Below are 13,498 nucleotides of genomic sequence, written 5' to 3'. Positions count from 1 at the left end.
TGGATGGATGGATGCATAATCATAATTTAAAAAAACACAGGAACACTTGAAAATAGATCAAAAGATGATTGGAGTAGGACTTCAAAACAATTCATTTTTTTGTGAAGCCTGTAAGAAAAAAATCAAACCCACACACTGCCTATATAAGAGTTTAAGAAATTCAAATGATCAGAATAAAGTTTTATTGGTAAAATGTTTATTAAGGAAGTGCTGAAGTTTTATTCTACAGGATCAATACACTAAACATTCAAACCAGTCTTTATATAGCACTTTCATATAGAACATAACACAAAGTGCTTTACACCAGAACACACATTAAACAAGCACAACAAAATAAAAATAAAGCCCCCGACCCCCACAGAACCCCTAATCCGATTCATGCCTCCCACCCCCTTAAATGATGGAGACAAACATTTGAGAAAGAGGCTGAGAATGGAAAACATTTGTTGGTGTAAATGTTAATATTTGGAATCTCCCTTTCTGTGATGCTGGATAGACAGCCAGATGCAGCACCACAGGCGGAGAACCAGCATCACCACAGTAAGGTGGAGATGCAGGTCCCCATATAGAGCTGCAGCTGATGAACAGCAGCCGACCCAAAGGGGGAGGATCCAACTGAGAAAGCTCTGGAAATAAAAAAATTTAAAATAAAAGTAAAAAAATATAAAAGAGAAGCTGAAGGTTCGTAATGTTGTTTTTTTGGAAAGCCAGCTAGCAGAGTGTTACAATAATCAATGAAAGCATGCGTTTGCATCTCAGGTTTAGATATGAACCCTATGTTGGTAAAACGTCATTCAGAATCATCATCTGGCAGGTTTTCCAGAAACTCCCTGATTTCTGGGCACATCCTGCTCCTTCCTCTCTCACATATTTTCTGTAGCATTTTGACGCTTAGCTTCCCATAGAAACTCCTGTTTGGAATTTCTGCCGACTTCATGTAGTACTGAACAGACTTGTTCCTGTCCTGACGCTCAAAGTTGAGGTATCTGGCGTAGTTGTAGTATAGCAGCTGTTTGTCTCCGGAATCCAGGTCTCTCCTTGCGAGCAGGTCTTGGAACATCTGGTATGCTATTGTGCGGCCATGACTCGACTTTGCCTGAACATATGCCAGGTCCATCTTCTTCACAAATGACGTGTCTGGATAGAGATCAACGACCTCCTCATTCAGCTTTATGGCTCTCTCAATCGTACGTTGGTCTGCTCGATCAGCTGTGAACCTGAGGACTTTCCATTTGTAGCAGAGTGCAGCACATCTCTTCAGGTAGCGCTCATCAGGATGCCGCTCCAAGGCCTCCTCAGTCAGAACGATGGCCTTATCCAGCGAGCCCAGCTCCCTGTGCAGCCTCAGGAGGGGCTTCAGGCCACTGTAGCTGCTGACAGGCTGCAGAAGGATCTTCTGACCCAGCGTCTCTGCCTCATCTTTATCTGATTCTCCTTTTCTGCCTCTTACCTTAAGCTCCACAGCAGCCACGTACAGATTCTCTGGATCCTGCTCTCGGGCTGTTCTAATTTCCTGCAAGACGTCATCACTCAGGTCTGTGTCCCAGTGCTTAGCAGCACTGGCCAGTGCAATCACACGGCTGGACTGCCACTGCACCATGTCTGGCTGCATCTTGAAGGATCTCTGAAAGTAATCTGCAGCTAGCAGCTTGTTTTTTTTACCAAACTTCATCAGAGTCCAGGCTTTCTCGGCGTAGATCTCTGGGTGGAGCTCATCCTGGGACGGAGATGGGAATTTACTTTTGAGAGCTTCAACCTTTGACAAGTAATCTTGACTCTTTGCCTCTTCTCCAAGATGATGGTGCAGCCAGGCTAGATTTCCATAGTTCACCATCAGCCAGGGACCCTCATCTTCCTTCCTCAGCCGCTGTAAGGTTTCTGTGGCCTTTCTGAAGTACTTATGGGCTTCTTTGCTAGAGCCCAGCTCATAGAGGACAAACCCCCACAAGTTGTAAATGGAACCCAACCAAAAATTTCCCTCATCTGTCCCAATGTCCTCAAGCTGGACCCTCTTGTGTAACAGATGTGATCTGGTGGTTTCCTTGACCCAGGTGAAGTGACACTCCAGGGCCTCCAGTTTGGACAGAGTCTGAGAAGAACTGCTGGACAAGAACAGACACCAATAAGACAAAGAGAACTGTTCAGACACCTTCACAGAAACAGAAAAGATTACTTTGAGAACTTTTTGTATTTTGACTAATGCCTTATCATAATTTTCCACACCAGTCTTTGCATTCCCTTTGACACTCCTTTGTCACATACCCAGGGGCGGGGCTACATGGGAAAAGGCGGGGAGAGCTGCCCCCCAGCAAAAAGCTTAGCCTCCCACACTTTTTGAGTCAGTACTAGTATCATTATTGTTAAATAATAAAAATAATGACCAGTAAAGCATCTTCAATCATTAGAAATAGGACATCTGCTAAAAGAACTGCTGTTTAATATTACAACAAATATAATATTACAACAATGACACTGTTTGAAATATGTATATTTGATCTTTCATTTAGAATGGTCTTCAACTCTACTTTTTGCCATCCTTCCAAAGTCTTCTGTCCCCCCCCTCATATAAAATGTTCTTGCTCTTCTACTGCACATTCCACACCTGGAATCTTAAAAAAAAGAAGCGGCACACCGTGTTTGAGAGAGGGCTCACTTGACAGCCATTCGACGAGAGAGGGCTGGCTTGACACCAGTGTCCAACTGTCTGAGTTTATTTTAACCTTCTGTTTTGTGGAACTTTTGTCAAGTTTGCAATTGTATATTTTTAACCTATCAAATCCAGTCTTCATTTGGGGTGCAAATGTAAGCGGGCATTCGGTCACACACACCTTGGCTGCATGTTTGGCCAACAGGAATTTACATCATTTGTAGTGCTGTTTGCACGTAAATACGTCCAAATAACATCAGCCTAAACATAAAATGAAAAATCTAAAATAAAAAACATAAAAATCGCGTACCTCATGACGATCTTTCAGTCTTCTGTAGATATGAACTCTTCTTTCCTCTCACCGTTCTTATCTGTGGCGCAGCTCCTCTTTACGCACTTTTTTATATGCACGTCCGCCTCACTGCGAAGTGAAAGAGATCCCGCTACGTCTTGCTCATCATGCAGACTCGACTGAACGTTTCTCTATTTTCCAGAATCGAAACTTAACTCTGCTGATTCCAAAGAAAGGACAGTGTTGGATTTGAACTTGGAAAAGCTTTGTTCAAAGCAATCTAAACAAAAATTAGATACATTAACTCTAAAGCACACAGAACCTGACAGAATGAGGCTATTTAGTGATAAGTTTGTCAAAAAGAGTTTAATTGTTTGAAATGGAATGGGAGGAAGTGAATTTACATAACCCCATTCCTGGTTTTTTTCTTTTCTCTTTTTCTTTCTTTTTTTTTTTGACCTGTTCTGTCCAACAACTGAACGAACACACGAGAACTGAAGGCGTTTTATGTTGGACAGGTTTTACTATTACAGACAGAGGTTATGTATCTTCGGCTAACCTGGGTGTCTATTTGCATTAACCCCTTTTTTAATGTATTTGTTACATTTGATCTTTTAAATATATATATATTTTTAAAGCAATTTAACCATCCCTGTTTTGCTTTACTCCAATTTTTAATTATGTTTAAGTGAACATTACTTGATATGAGGAATGAAAAACAACTTTATTCAACTTGCAACTTTTTTGTATAAGACTTTATTGTTCAAAACGTATAGAACAAATGCGCATGACAACAATAGTCATAACAATGAGAATGCAATGTTTTACAAAGAAATATTACAAAACCTATTACTATACATTAAAAATGTTCAAAGACAGTTTTCATAAATACATATGGCCTTTATGTTTAAGTTATTAGAAATAAAATGTAAATAAGATTCTAATTACAGGGAAAAATGGTTGTGATGAAGAAAATTTTGATCTGTGAATACGAAACGTACCAAAAATTATAGTTAGATTAATTGTCAATTTTATGCTTGATTTTGTGTTCTTTTCGTGTAGGCCAAATATGATTTATTCAAATTTCCTGTGAAATTAAGTCACATTTTTGATTTATAAAACGTGTACATTGTTTCCAAAAATGTACAGTGATATTACAATTCCAAAACAGGTGACTGTTTCTGAGTGTTGTTTACAGAGAGTACAGTTGTGGTCAATAGTCTTATTATATCTTCGCATGAATTGACTCCTGGGTGTAGCACCGAGCTACATACAGAACCTTAACATACAGAAGATCTTGCAACTAAATTTTATTGATCTTTTAAAGTGCAGGACCATTACAGATGAATGAAAGATGACCATTAAAGATAATGAAAATTGCATTTCTGGTGTTTTTAACATGCCTTTTTCTGATGATGGACATAGTAAGCTTAAATAGCATACCTGAGTTTAGCTTTATTCAAATTTTGGTGAATTAAGGGGGGACATAATGTGTTTTTAAAAAAAAAAAAAAAAAAAAAAAAACCTCAGTAGCCTCTCGATGTGTGTCCTGTGTTGCTGTTTGTCTGACCTTCATCGAGATGTACTGGAACGGAGTTTCTCCTTGTTGGGATTAATACATTTTTCATTCATTCATTCAAAAAGAACCTGTGGGATGTGGAAGATATTCTGGATGGACCACCAGCTCCCTGCTCTGATCAATCCACTTACAGACGTCTGTACGGCTGGAAAGCTTCAATATTGCTTGCCATTTTTGTTTTCACTGGCAATGTTAGGTTGGGCGTGTGAGGGGCTGTAAGCTAATAGGAGCGAGTGTATACTGGTGGATGATGGGAAGTAGGGGTGGGCCTACACCATAGCAATAGTCCCGCTCACAACTCTGCAAAGAACTTTTAATGAACTACTGCTGCTCTGCTGAAACCGTCATAACAAACAATAGTTCTTATTTTTTATAGTTATTAAACTGCATAAGCATAATAAAAAAACACCTGAAAGTAGATAAAAATATTATTGTAGTGGGACTTCAAAACAATTCATTCTTTTGGGTAGCGCGTAAGAAAATAATCAAAGCCACATACTGTCTATATAAGAATTGAAGAAATTCAAATGATCAGAATAAAGTTTTGTTGGTAAATATTTATGAAGAATTCAATCATGTGAGTTGAAAAGTTATTCTACAGTAACTCTACACTAAACAGTCAAATCAATCAACAATGAAAAATGGAACTAAAAGAAACATTTGGGAGAGAGGCTAAGCACAGAAAACATTTGTCTTTATAAATGTTAATATTTGGAACCTTTCTGTCTGTGATGCTGCATAGACAGTCAGATGTGGGACGGGTTATCCATGAAGGATGTTAGCTTAGCAAACATCCTCCTGACTGCCACCTCCTCAATGGACTCAAGTGTGCAGCCCAGGACAGAGGCCTTCTTAACCAGTTTGTTAAGCCTCTTCAAGTCTCTGCCTGCACTGCTCCCCGCCCAGCACACAACTCCATAAAGGACCACTGAGGTCACCACAGTGTCATAAAAGGTCCTCAGCAGCTTTCTACACACGCCAAACGACCTCAGTCTCTTCAGCAGGTGAAGGCGACTCTGACCCCACCTGTACAGAGCATCCGTGTTGTTGGGACAGTCCAGTCTGTTGTTCAGGTGAACACCCAGGTATTTAAAAGTGTCAACAACCTCAATGTCTAAACCCTGGATGTTCACCGGTGACTGTTGTGTAGAGGACCTCCTGAAGTCCAGGACCAGCTCCTTCTTCTTGCTGGTGTTTAGCAGCAGGTGGTTATTTTCACACCAGCCAACAAAGTCGGAGATGACCCAATGCTACAATAATCAATAAAATCATGCATTAATATCTCCATATTGACCCTAGCCAGATTTCTAAGATGATAAAAACCAGTTTTAATCATCTGCTTCATGTGTGGTAAAAGTTAGCTTAGAGTCAATGTGCTATTAAGGAAAAATAACGCAAAATTTCAGCAAATTTACGGTACACGAATTTCACTTAGAATAAACTTTAAATTCCTGTTTTATACATCTTCAGTGTGATACATTTCTACATCTCAACCAAATGTAACTAAAATAATAGAAATACCTATAATCCCCCACATAAATGAAAAGGTAAAGCATCTTCAGAGGTTTAGATATGAACCCTATGTTGGTAAAACCTCATTCAGAATCATCATCTGGCAGGTTTTCCAGAAACTCCCTGATTTTTGGGCACATCCTGCTCCTTCCTCTCTCACATATTTTCTGGAGCATTTTGACGCTTAGTTTCCCATAGAAACTCCTGTTTGGAATTTCTGCTGACTTCATGTAGTACCGAACAGACTTGTTCCTGTCCTGACGCTCGAAGTTGAGGTATCTGGCATAGTTGTAGTATAGCAGCTGTTTGTCTTCAGAATCCAGGTCTCTCCTTGCGAGCAGGTCTTGGAACATCTGGTATGCTATTGTGCGGCCATGACTCGACTTTGCCTGAACATATGCCAGGTCAATCTTCTTCACCAATGACGAGTCTGGATAGAGATCAACGACCTCCTCATGCAGCTTTATGGCTCTCTTAATCGTACGTTGGTCTGCTTGATTACCCCTGCCCCTGAGGACTTTCCATTTGTAGCAGAGTGCAGCGCATCTCTTCAGGTAGCGCTCATCAGGATGCTTCTCCAAGGCCTCCTCTGTCAGAACGATGGCCTTATCCAGCGAGCCCAGCTCCCTGTGCAGCCTCAGGAGGGGTTTAAGGCCACTGTAGCTGCTGACAGGCTGCAGAAGGATCTTCTGACCCAGCGTCTCCGCCTCATTTTTCACTGATTCTCCTTTTTTGCCTCTTTCCTTAAGCTCCACAGCAGCCACGTACAGATTCTCTGGATCCTGCTCTCGGGCTGTTCTAATTTCCTGCATTAGGTCACCACTTAGGCCTGTGTCACTGTGCTTAGCAGCACTGGCCAGTGCAATCACACGGCTGGACTGCCACTGCACCATGTCTGGCTGCATCTTGAAGGATCTCTGAAAGTAATCTGCAGCTAAACGCTGATTATCTCTACCAAACTTCATCAGAGTCCAGGCTTTCTCAGCGTAGATCTCTGGGTGGAGCTCATCCTGGGATGGAGATGGGAATTTACTTTTGAGAGCTTCAACCTTTGACAAGTAATCTTGACTCTCTGCCTCTTCTCCTAGATGATGGTGCAGCCAGGCTAGATTTCCATAGTTCACCATCAGCCAGGGACCCTCATCTTCCTTCCTCAGCCGCTGTAAGGTTTCTGTGGCCTTTCTGAAGTACTTATGGGCTTCTTTGCTAGAGCCGAGCTCGTAGAGGACAAACCCCCACAAGTTGTAAATGGAAGTCAACCAAAAGTTTCCCTCATCTGTCCCAATGTCCTCAAGCTGGACCCTCCTGTGCAACAGCTGTGATCTGGTGGTATCCTTGACCCAGGTGAAGTGACACTCCAGGGCCTCCAGTTTGGAGAGAGTCTGAGAAGAACTGCTGGACAAGAACAGACACCAATAAGACAAAGAGAACTGTTCAGACACGTCACAGAAACAGAAACGATTACTTTGAGAACTTTTTGTATTTTGACTAATGCCTTATCATAATCTTCCACACCTGTCATTGCATTCCCTTTGACACTCCTTTGTCACATAGCCAGGGGTGGGACTACATGGGGCAAGGGGGGGGGGGACAGCTGCCCCCCAGTAAAAAGCCCCCCAACACACACACTTTTGAGTCAGTACTAGTATCATATTAAAAAGAATGACCTGTAAAGCATCTTCAAGCATTAGAAATAGGACATCTGCTAAAAGAACTGCTGTTTAATATTACAGAAAATATAATATTACAACAATGAAACTGTTTGAAATATGTATATTTGATCCTTTCATTTATAATGGTCTTCCACTGTACTTTTTACCATCCTTCCAAAGTCTTCTGTCCCCCCTCATATAAAATGTTCTAGCTCTTCTACTGCACATTCCAAATCTGAAATCTTCCTCCACAACATTCCAACCTGCTGCTATGGTGACAGCAGTCATGTTGTTGGTTTAGAGCAGGGGTCGGGAACCTTTTTGGCCAAGAGAGCCATAAACGCCACATATTTTTAAATGTAATTTCGAAAGAGCCATACAATAATGTAGTGTCCCTTTCACACACTGAGGCACGGAGACTTAACCTCTCTTAAGGTTCTTTATTCTGGTTACTGTAGACCGCAACAAACGCCGTACAATTAATTCAGCAACTCCTCAATCTCTCCCGCTGAGACGAGAGCGCTTCTCCCAACTTTATATTCCCCTGCTCCTGCTCCAGCCCTCCCATTTCCCTTATTTGGCCCAAACCTGAACCCCATTGGTCCAAATTACCTAACAACAGGCTGAGCGACAGAACTGAGGGCCAATCAGATCTTTGCTTCAATGAACTCCAGAACTTATAACGCGGCCCACCAGCCACCCAGCCCAACTCAGTCCGCGACAATATGTTTAAAACTAAATATACAAATGAATGTGTGTATTTGATGTAATTTCAACATTTTTAAAGTACAATAAGTCTGTGGATTCTTTTTAATAACATTGTTATGCTGTTGCTAATAAATGATGAGTATTTCTCGTGGTGGTTTTGCTGATTGTCTAGTCTGGTTGATACGTGGTGAGTTTCTGCTTCATACAGGCGTTGAGACTTTAAGAGTGATCTTAGGTTGGTCTGAATGTTCTGTAGATGTGAGAAAGACTGCTCACATGCAGACCTGGAGCCAAACACACACTCACGCGCTGCAGTGAGTGACAGGCAGTGGGTTTTACGTTATTACAATCCCTGCGCGATTCACCTGCTGCCGGTCCCCACAACCCCTCACCCCCACCCTCTGCTTTCTTCCTCACACATCCCGTCCCCGCAAAACTGTGCGCTCTTTCTCAGACACTGGAGCGCGCAGTTTTAGGCACGGCAATTCACAGGTTTCCGGGTGGTACAAACTCTGTGAATTAATAGACAATTGTAAACTTATACTAGTGCTGGCGCAGATTTCTCTCTCTAAGCACCGCTACTACTGCGCGTCTCTGGCATCGCATCGCGCCCGAGAAGGACTGGTCTAATGAAAAAAAAAAAAAAAGTACAATTAAAGATTTGTCTGCGAGCCACATGTGACCATCAAAAGAGCCATATATGGCTCGCGAGCCATAGGTTCCCGACCCCTGGTTTAGAGACACTGAGAAAGAGACAGGAAGTAGAGCTGGAGGTAGCAGAGATGAAGATGTTGAGGCTTTCTCTGGGAGTGACCAGGACAGATACTGTGGGATCAGGAATGAATCCATCAGAGAAACAGCTCATGATAGATGTTTTTAAGAAACATTTCGTAACCTTAAGAGAATGGCCAGTAATTATGTCAGCAAAGTGTCAAATTTCCTATATGAAGACTTTGGGAGGTTGTCATTTTAAGCCACTGTCCAATTGGTACCTAAGTGCGGCTATTTCTGCTGCTCCTCGCTCCTCCAGGTGATGGATCAACACAATTTATACAACAAGGCGCTTGACAACTAATCAGACTTTAACTTTATGTTAACTTTAAATATGTGCTGCCAACAACAACATTAAGCCTTGGAGCTTGGACGCACTTTAAATATGTGCGTGCAATGCAGCAATGCGCATCTTGGCTGCATGTTTGGCCAACATGAATTTCCATTTCCATTCAATTATTTTTTGTGCTGGTCGTACGTAAATACGTGTAAATAACATCATCCTTAACATAAAATTAGAAAATTAAAAAACAAAACTAATATAAAATAAAATAACATAAAAATCACATACCTCATGACGATCTTCCTGTCTTCTGTAGATATGAACCCTTCAGTGACGTGCGGTGGGGTCAATGGCTGGTGAGGCACTGAATCCTCTGGAGTCAGATTTACAATGAAAGAACTAAATATTTCACCATTCATCCAATGGCAGTTATCAGCTTATAAAATACACACAAGAACATATTTGTCCTACAGAGAATATTTCTTTTATAGATATTGTGTATAAATTATTAATATATACTGTAAACAAATGAAAGTATACAGATGTGTTTATTTATGGTAATTTTTCAACTTCAAATTCTGGTGCTTTAATCAGTTATCAAATTGTCTGTGAAAATTATCATAAATAAATGATTTTATTTACATTTTGGAAATATGAATGACCCCCTCTAAATGAAGAATGACATCCTTAATCTGTTTCTACGGCACCAGTGTAGCTACAAAGCAGCTGTCAGCTCACGTCTGCCCCCTGCTGGTGAGGCATGCCTCACCAGGAGTTTCCGCTCCGTCTGTAATCGCGCAACACTCAAAAAATTCGGCGATTTCAGAAACTGGAAAACGTGTTGATTTGACTGAAAATTCATATTTAACACAGATCAGTGGAAAATAATATTTACTCAATTTACCTTTTTGTATTTTATCAGAATTATGACAGGTGAGGCTCTGCCCCACTTGCCTCACAGCATGTCACTGGAACTCTTCTTTCCCTCACCACCCTTATCTGTGGCGCAGCTCCTCGGTTTATAGAGCATCCGCCTCACCGCAAAGTGAAAGAGGTCTCTCTTCGTCTCGGTCATGCGGACTCGACTAAACGTTTCTCTATTTTCCAGAATCGAAACTTAACTCTGCTGAAACGAAAGAAAGGACAATGTTGTCAAGCCAGCCCTCTCTCGTCGAACGGCTGTCAAGTGAGCCCTCCCTCAAAAACGGTGTGCCGCTTATTTACATACATTGCGGTAACAGCAAGAGGGACTTATTTTTAAAGTAATAGCAAAGTGTAAGAACTGTGAATACACACGCGCGCACACACACACACACACACACACAGTCACGCGCACACACACAAACACACACACACAGTGTTTTCACTTCTCACTTCTACTATCCCACCTGGTTATCAGGTTATGTCACAAAATCACAAAATAAGTTTCAGACAGATCTGATGTGGAATTTCAAATAGTATTTTTATAATATTAGGTGTTTTTGTCCCATGGTGACAAATCTGTAAAAAGAGTGCGGGTGTGCACTGACTGGACTCCTGCATTGGGTGCAATATGCCCACAGGACCAGGGGTAGATGTTGGTCCCAGTCTTTCTGATGTGTACTGGTCACTAGCAAGCTAGGTAGCCAATGTACGTTGAAGCGCTCCACCAAACCATCGCTCTGTGGATGAAGTGGTGTAGTCCGGGTCATCTTCTCTCGCAGGTGTTTGCACTCCCCTGCGAAGAGTCTGCTCTCAAAGTACCTGCCTGGGTCACTGTGGAGCTCATTGCGGAGTCCTAACCGCGTGAACATCCCCTTCTCCAGGTACTTCGCTGTTGTGGTTGTCTGGTCCGCTACCTGGAGGAGGGGACATTCACGCGGTGTGGAGTCCCCAATGAGCTACACAGTGACCAGGGCAGTTACTTTGAGAGCAGACTCTTAAATAATATGATACATCATTTTATTTCTGTCTTTTTTTGAAAATTCACATCAGACATATAAATATATATATATATACATATGTAGCCTGGCGAATTCAAGCCTGCACAGGACACAAAACTGTCTTTGGGTTCTTTATTCCAAAACAAAAATGTAACTCAGGATTTCAGATTTAAAAAAAAATGGTAATCAGGAAGATAAAAAAACAAAAACAAAATGTGGATCTATTATGCCATCTAGATGCTTCTTTTAGCCAGTCACTTTCCGATCTTCCAAAATCACGAAAGAAAACAAGTGTAAACAAAACAAAAATGGAGAAAAAGATCAAATTTAAGAAAAAGAGTACACAAGAATAACTACAGCAGGTGCTCTGTGGCCCGAACTGTAACAGGAATGACAGCAAAGTTGATCACCAGTCACAACATTGGCTCCGTCGAGCACTGCTGTAAAACACACGTAAAATGCAGCGACAATTGTACAAATCAAATTACTAATTTCATCAAATTTCTTAAAACAGAATACTTTTACAACAATTACAGTAAACACAACTTCTTTTTTTACCTTTTTATGTTTGTTTACCCTCTTAACGACTCTTCACGCCAGGTTTCAAGCGCCTTTAATCCGCAGATCAAAACAACCGTCAAACAACTGTCAAATAACGGTCCCCAGAACACACCACCTCCTCACTGAACTGTTCACTGAAAACCCAGGAAGCGCCCTCTAGTGGCACAACCCTGTACCTACACCTTCTCCTCCTGGCTACATTCTCCCCTGCTTTCCAGGCACCGCCCTCGGTGACCTAATTTACACACTTTCCTTCATTCATTGCTTCTCTGAAGAATGCTGTACCCACATTGATCAACAGCTGTGACAATACATCAGGACTTAAAGAAATAGCATTACAGGTTGATCTGGGGAGATGATGTGGATTTGAATGTAATCCCGCGGTTGCTCTCTGACTCCGGCGAGGGGCGGGAACCGGCACCTCGGTCTCAGCATCTCTTCCAGACATGCTGTTTGTCACAATGTCCTTTAGTTCTGAACCTGGGAGAGGTGTTCCACCATCAACCGTTCCACCAGTGCTCCAGGACTCCAAGACCTGGCAATCAGGAACACCATCAGTGTCTGTGTTCAGTTCTTGGTCCAAATGTGGATAAGTTGTTTCCTCCAACAGTACATAATCTGGGTCTGACTCCAGATTCTCTTTACGAACTTCCACAGGAGCAGCTATAGTAGAAGTGGAAGTGTCCTTTTTCAATTTCCTTGGTGCTGGAACTGGGCCTGGACAGGGTCTTAGGTTTACTCGATGGACCCTTTTGATGGGACCACCCTCCAATGGCTCCACAGTGTGTGTGCTGTCTTGCACATCCAGGACCCGGTAAATCACTGAACTCCAGGCATCCTGAATTTTGTTTCTACCCTGGGGCCACTGACGGAGATAAACTAATTGACCTATTTCCACAGGAGGACAGTAAACTTTGCTCTTCTCCAGTTCAAGCCGTTCTGCAGCTTTTTGTTCAGAATACTGCCTAGTTCTGTTATGGGCCTCATGCAGACGTTCCTGATGAACCACCAACCAGTCATGTTTTCTATCTACCACCTGATCTTGATTTAACAACGCATCTACAGGGAGGTGTGGATGTACCCCATACAGGAGATAGTACGGTGAGTACCCCGTGGTGGCGTGTGGAGTTACATTGTAGGCATAAATCAACTCTGGCAAATACTCAGGCCACCTACGTTTTTTCTCTGGTGGGAGCGTGCGCAGGAGGTCATGCAGAGTCCTATTAAAACGCTCACACTGGGCATTACCCTGGGGATGATGGGGTGTGGTGCGCGTTTTCTTAACTCCATACAATTTACACAGTTCCTGAATGACCTCACTCTCAAAGTTCCTTCCCTGATCGGAATGTAACCTCTCAGGTACCCCATACTTCATAAACCACTCTCTGAGCAAGACCTTCGCAGTGGTATCAGCTTTTTGATCTCGTGTTGGAAACGCCTGTGTAAATTTGGTGAAAACATCAGTTACAACCAACACATTCTCTCGACCATCGGAAGCTGGCTCCAACAACGTAAAATCCACTGCAACTACCTCAAGAGGGCGTGTAGCAAGAAAATGTTTCATAGGGGTA

At 42.1% G+C, this 13,498-nt stretch overlaps 2 protein-coding genes across 4 annotated transcripts; both read right to left on the bottom strand.

The window, feature by feature from the left end:
- Positions 1 to 174: 174 nt before the first annotated feature.
- Positions 175 to 3,233, bottom strand: LOC101155085 (interferon-induced protein with tetratricopeptide repeats 1B-like). 2 transcript variants are annotated; one of them, XM_023954419.1, is made up of 2 exons: positions 2,958 to 3,233; positions 175 to 2,102 (listed from the first exon to the last, which is right to left on the bottom strand). In XM_023954419.1, exons 1-2 carry the CDS (start codon positions 2,960 to 2,962, stop codon positions 791 to 793), a joined length of 1,317 nt encoding a protein of 438 aa, XP_023810187.1. In that variant the 5' UTR covers positions 2,963 to 3,233; the 3' UTR covers positions 175 to 790. The 2 variants fall into 2 exon arrangements, with proteins under 2 accessions (XP_023810187.1, XP_023810188.1); XM_023954420.1 differs by having other exon boundaries at positions 175 to 2,099; positions 2,958 to 3,226.
- A 443-nt stretch (positions 3,234 to 3,676) lies between these two features.
- LOC110014043 (interferon-induced protein with tetratricopeptide repeats 1-like) lies at positions 3,677 to 10,644 on the bottom strand. Of its 2 annotated transcripts, none has more exons than XM_023954421.1 (3): positions 10,349 to 10,644; positions 9,733 to 9,817; positions 3,677 to 7,425 (listed from the first exon to the last, which is right to left on the bottom strand). In XM_023954421.1, exons 2-3 carry the CDS (start codon positions 9,735 to 9,737, stop codon positions 6,114 to 6,116), a joined length of 1,317 nt encoding a protein of 438 aa, XP_023810189.1. In that variant the 5' UTR covers positions 9,738 to 9,817; positions 10,349 to 10,644; the 3' UTR covers positions 3,677 to 6,113. The 2 variants fall into 2 exon arrangements, with proteins under 2 accessions (XP_023810189.1, XP_023810190.1); XM_023954422.1 differs by having other exon boundaries at positions 3,677 to 7,422.
- Positions 10,645 to 13,498: the final 2,854 nt, after the last annotated feature.

The sequence above is a fragment of the Oryzias latipes genome, chromosome 4, assembly GCF_002234675.1.
Source record: "Oryzias latipes chromosome 4, ASM223467v1".
Classification (NCBI taxonomy): Eukaryota; Metazoa; Chordata; class Actinopteri; order Beloniformes; family Adrianichthyidae; genus Oryzias; species Oryzias latipes.
Note: the sequence above shows the minus strand (reverse complement) of the source record. Positions and strands in the feature narration are given on the sequence as shown.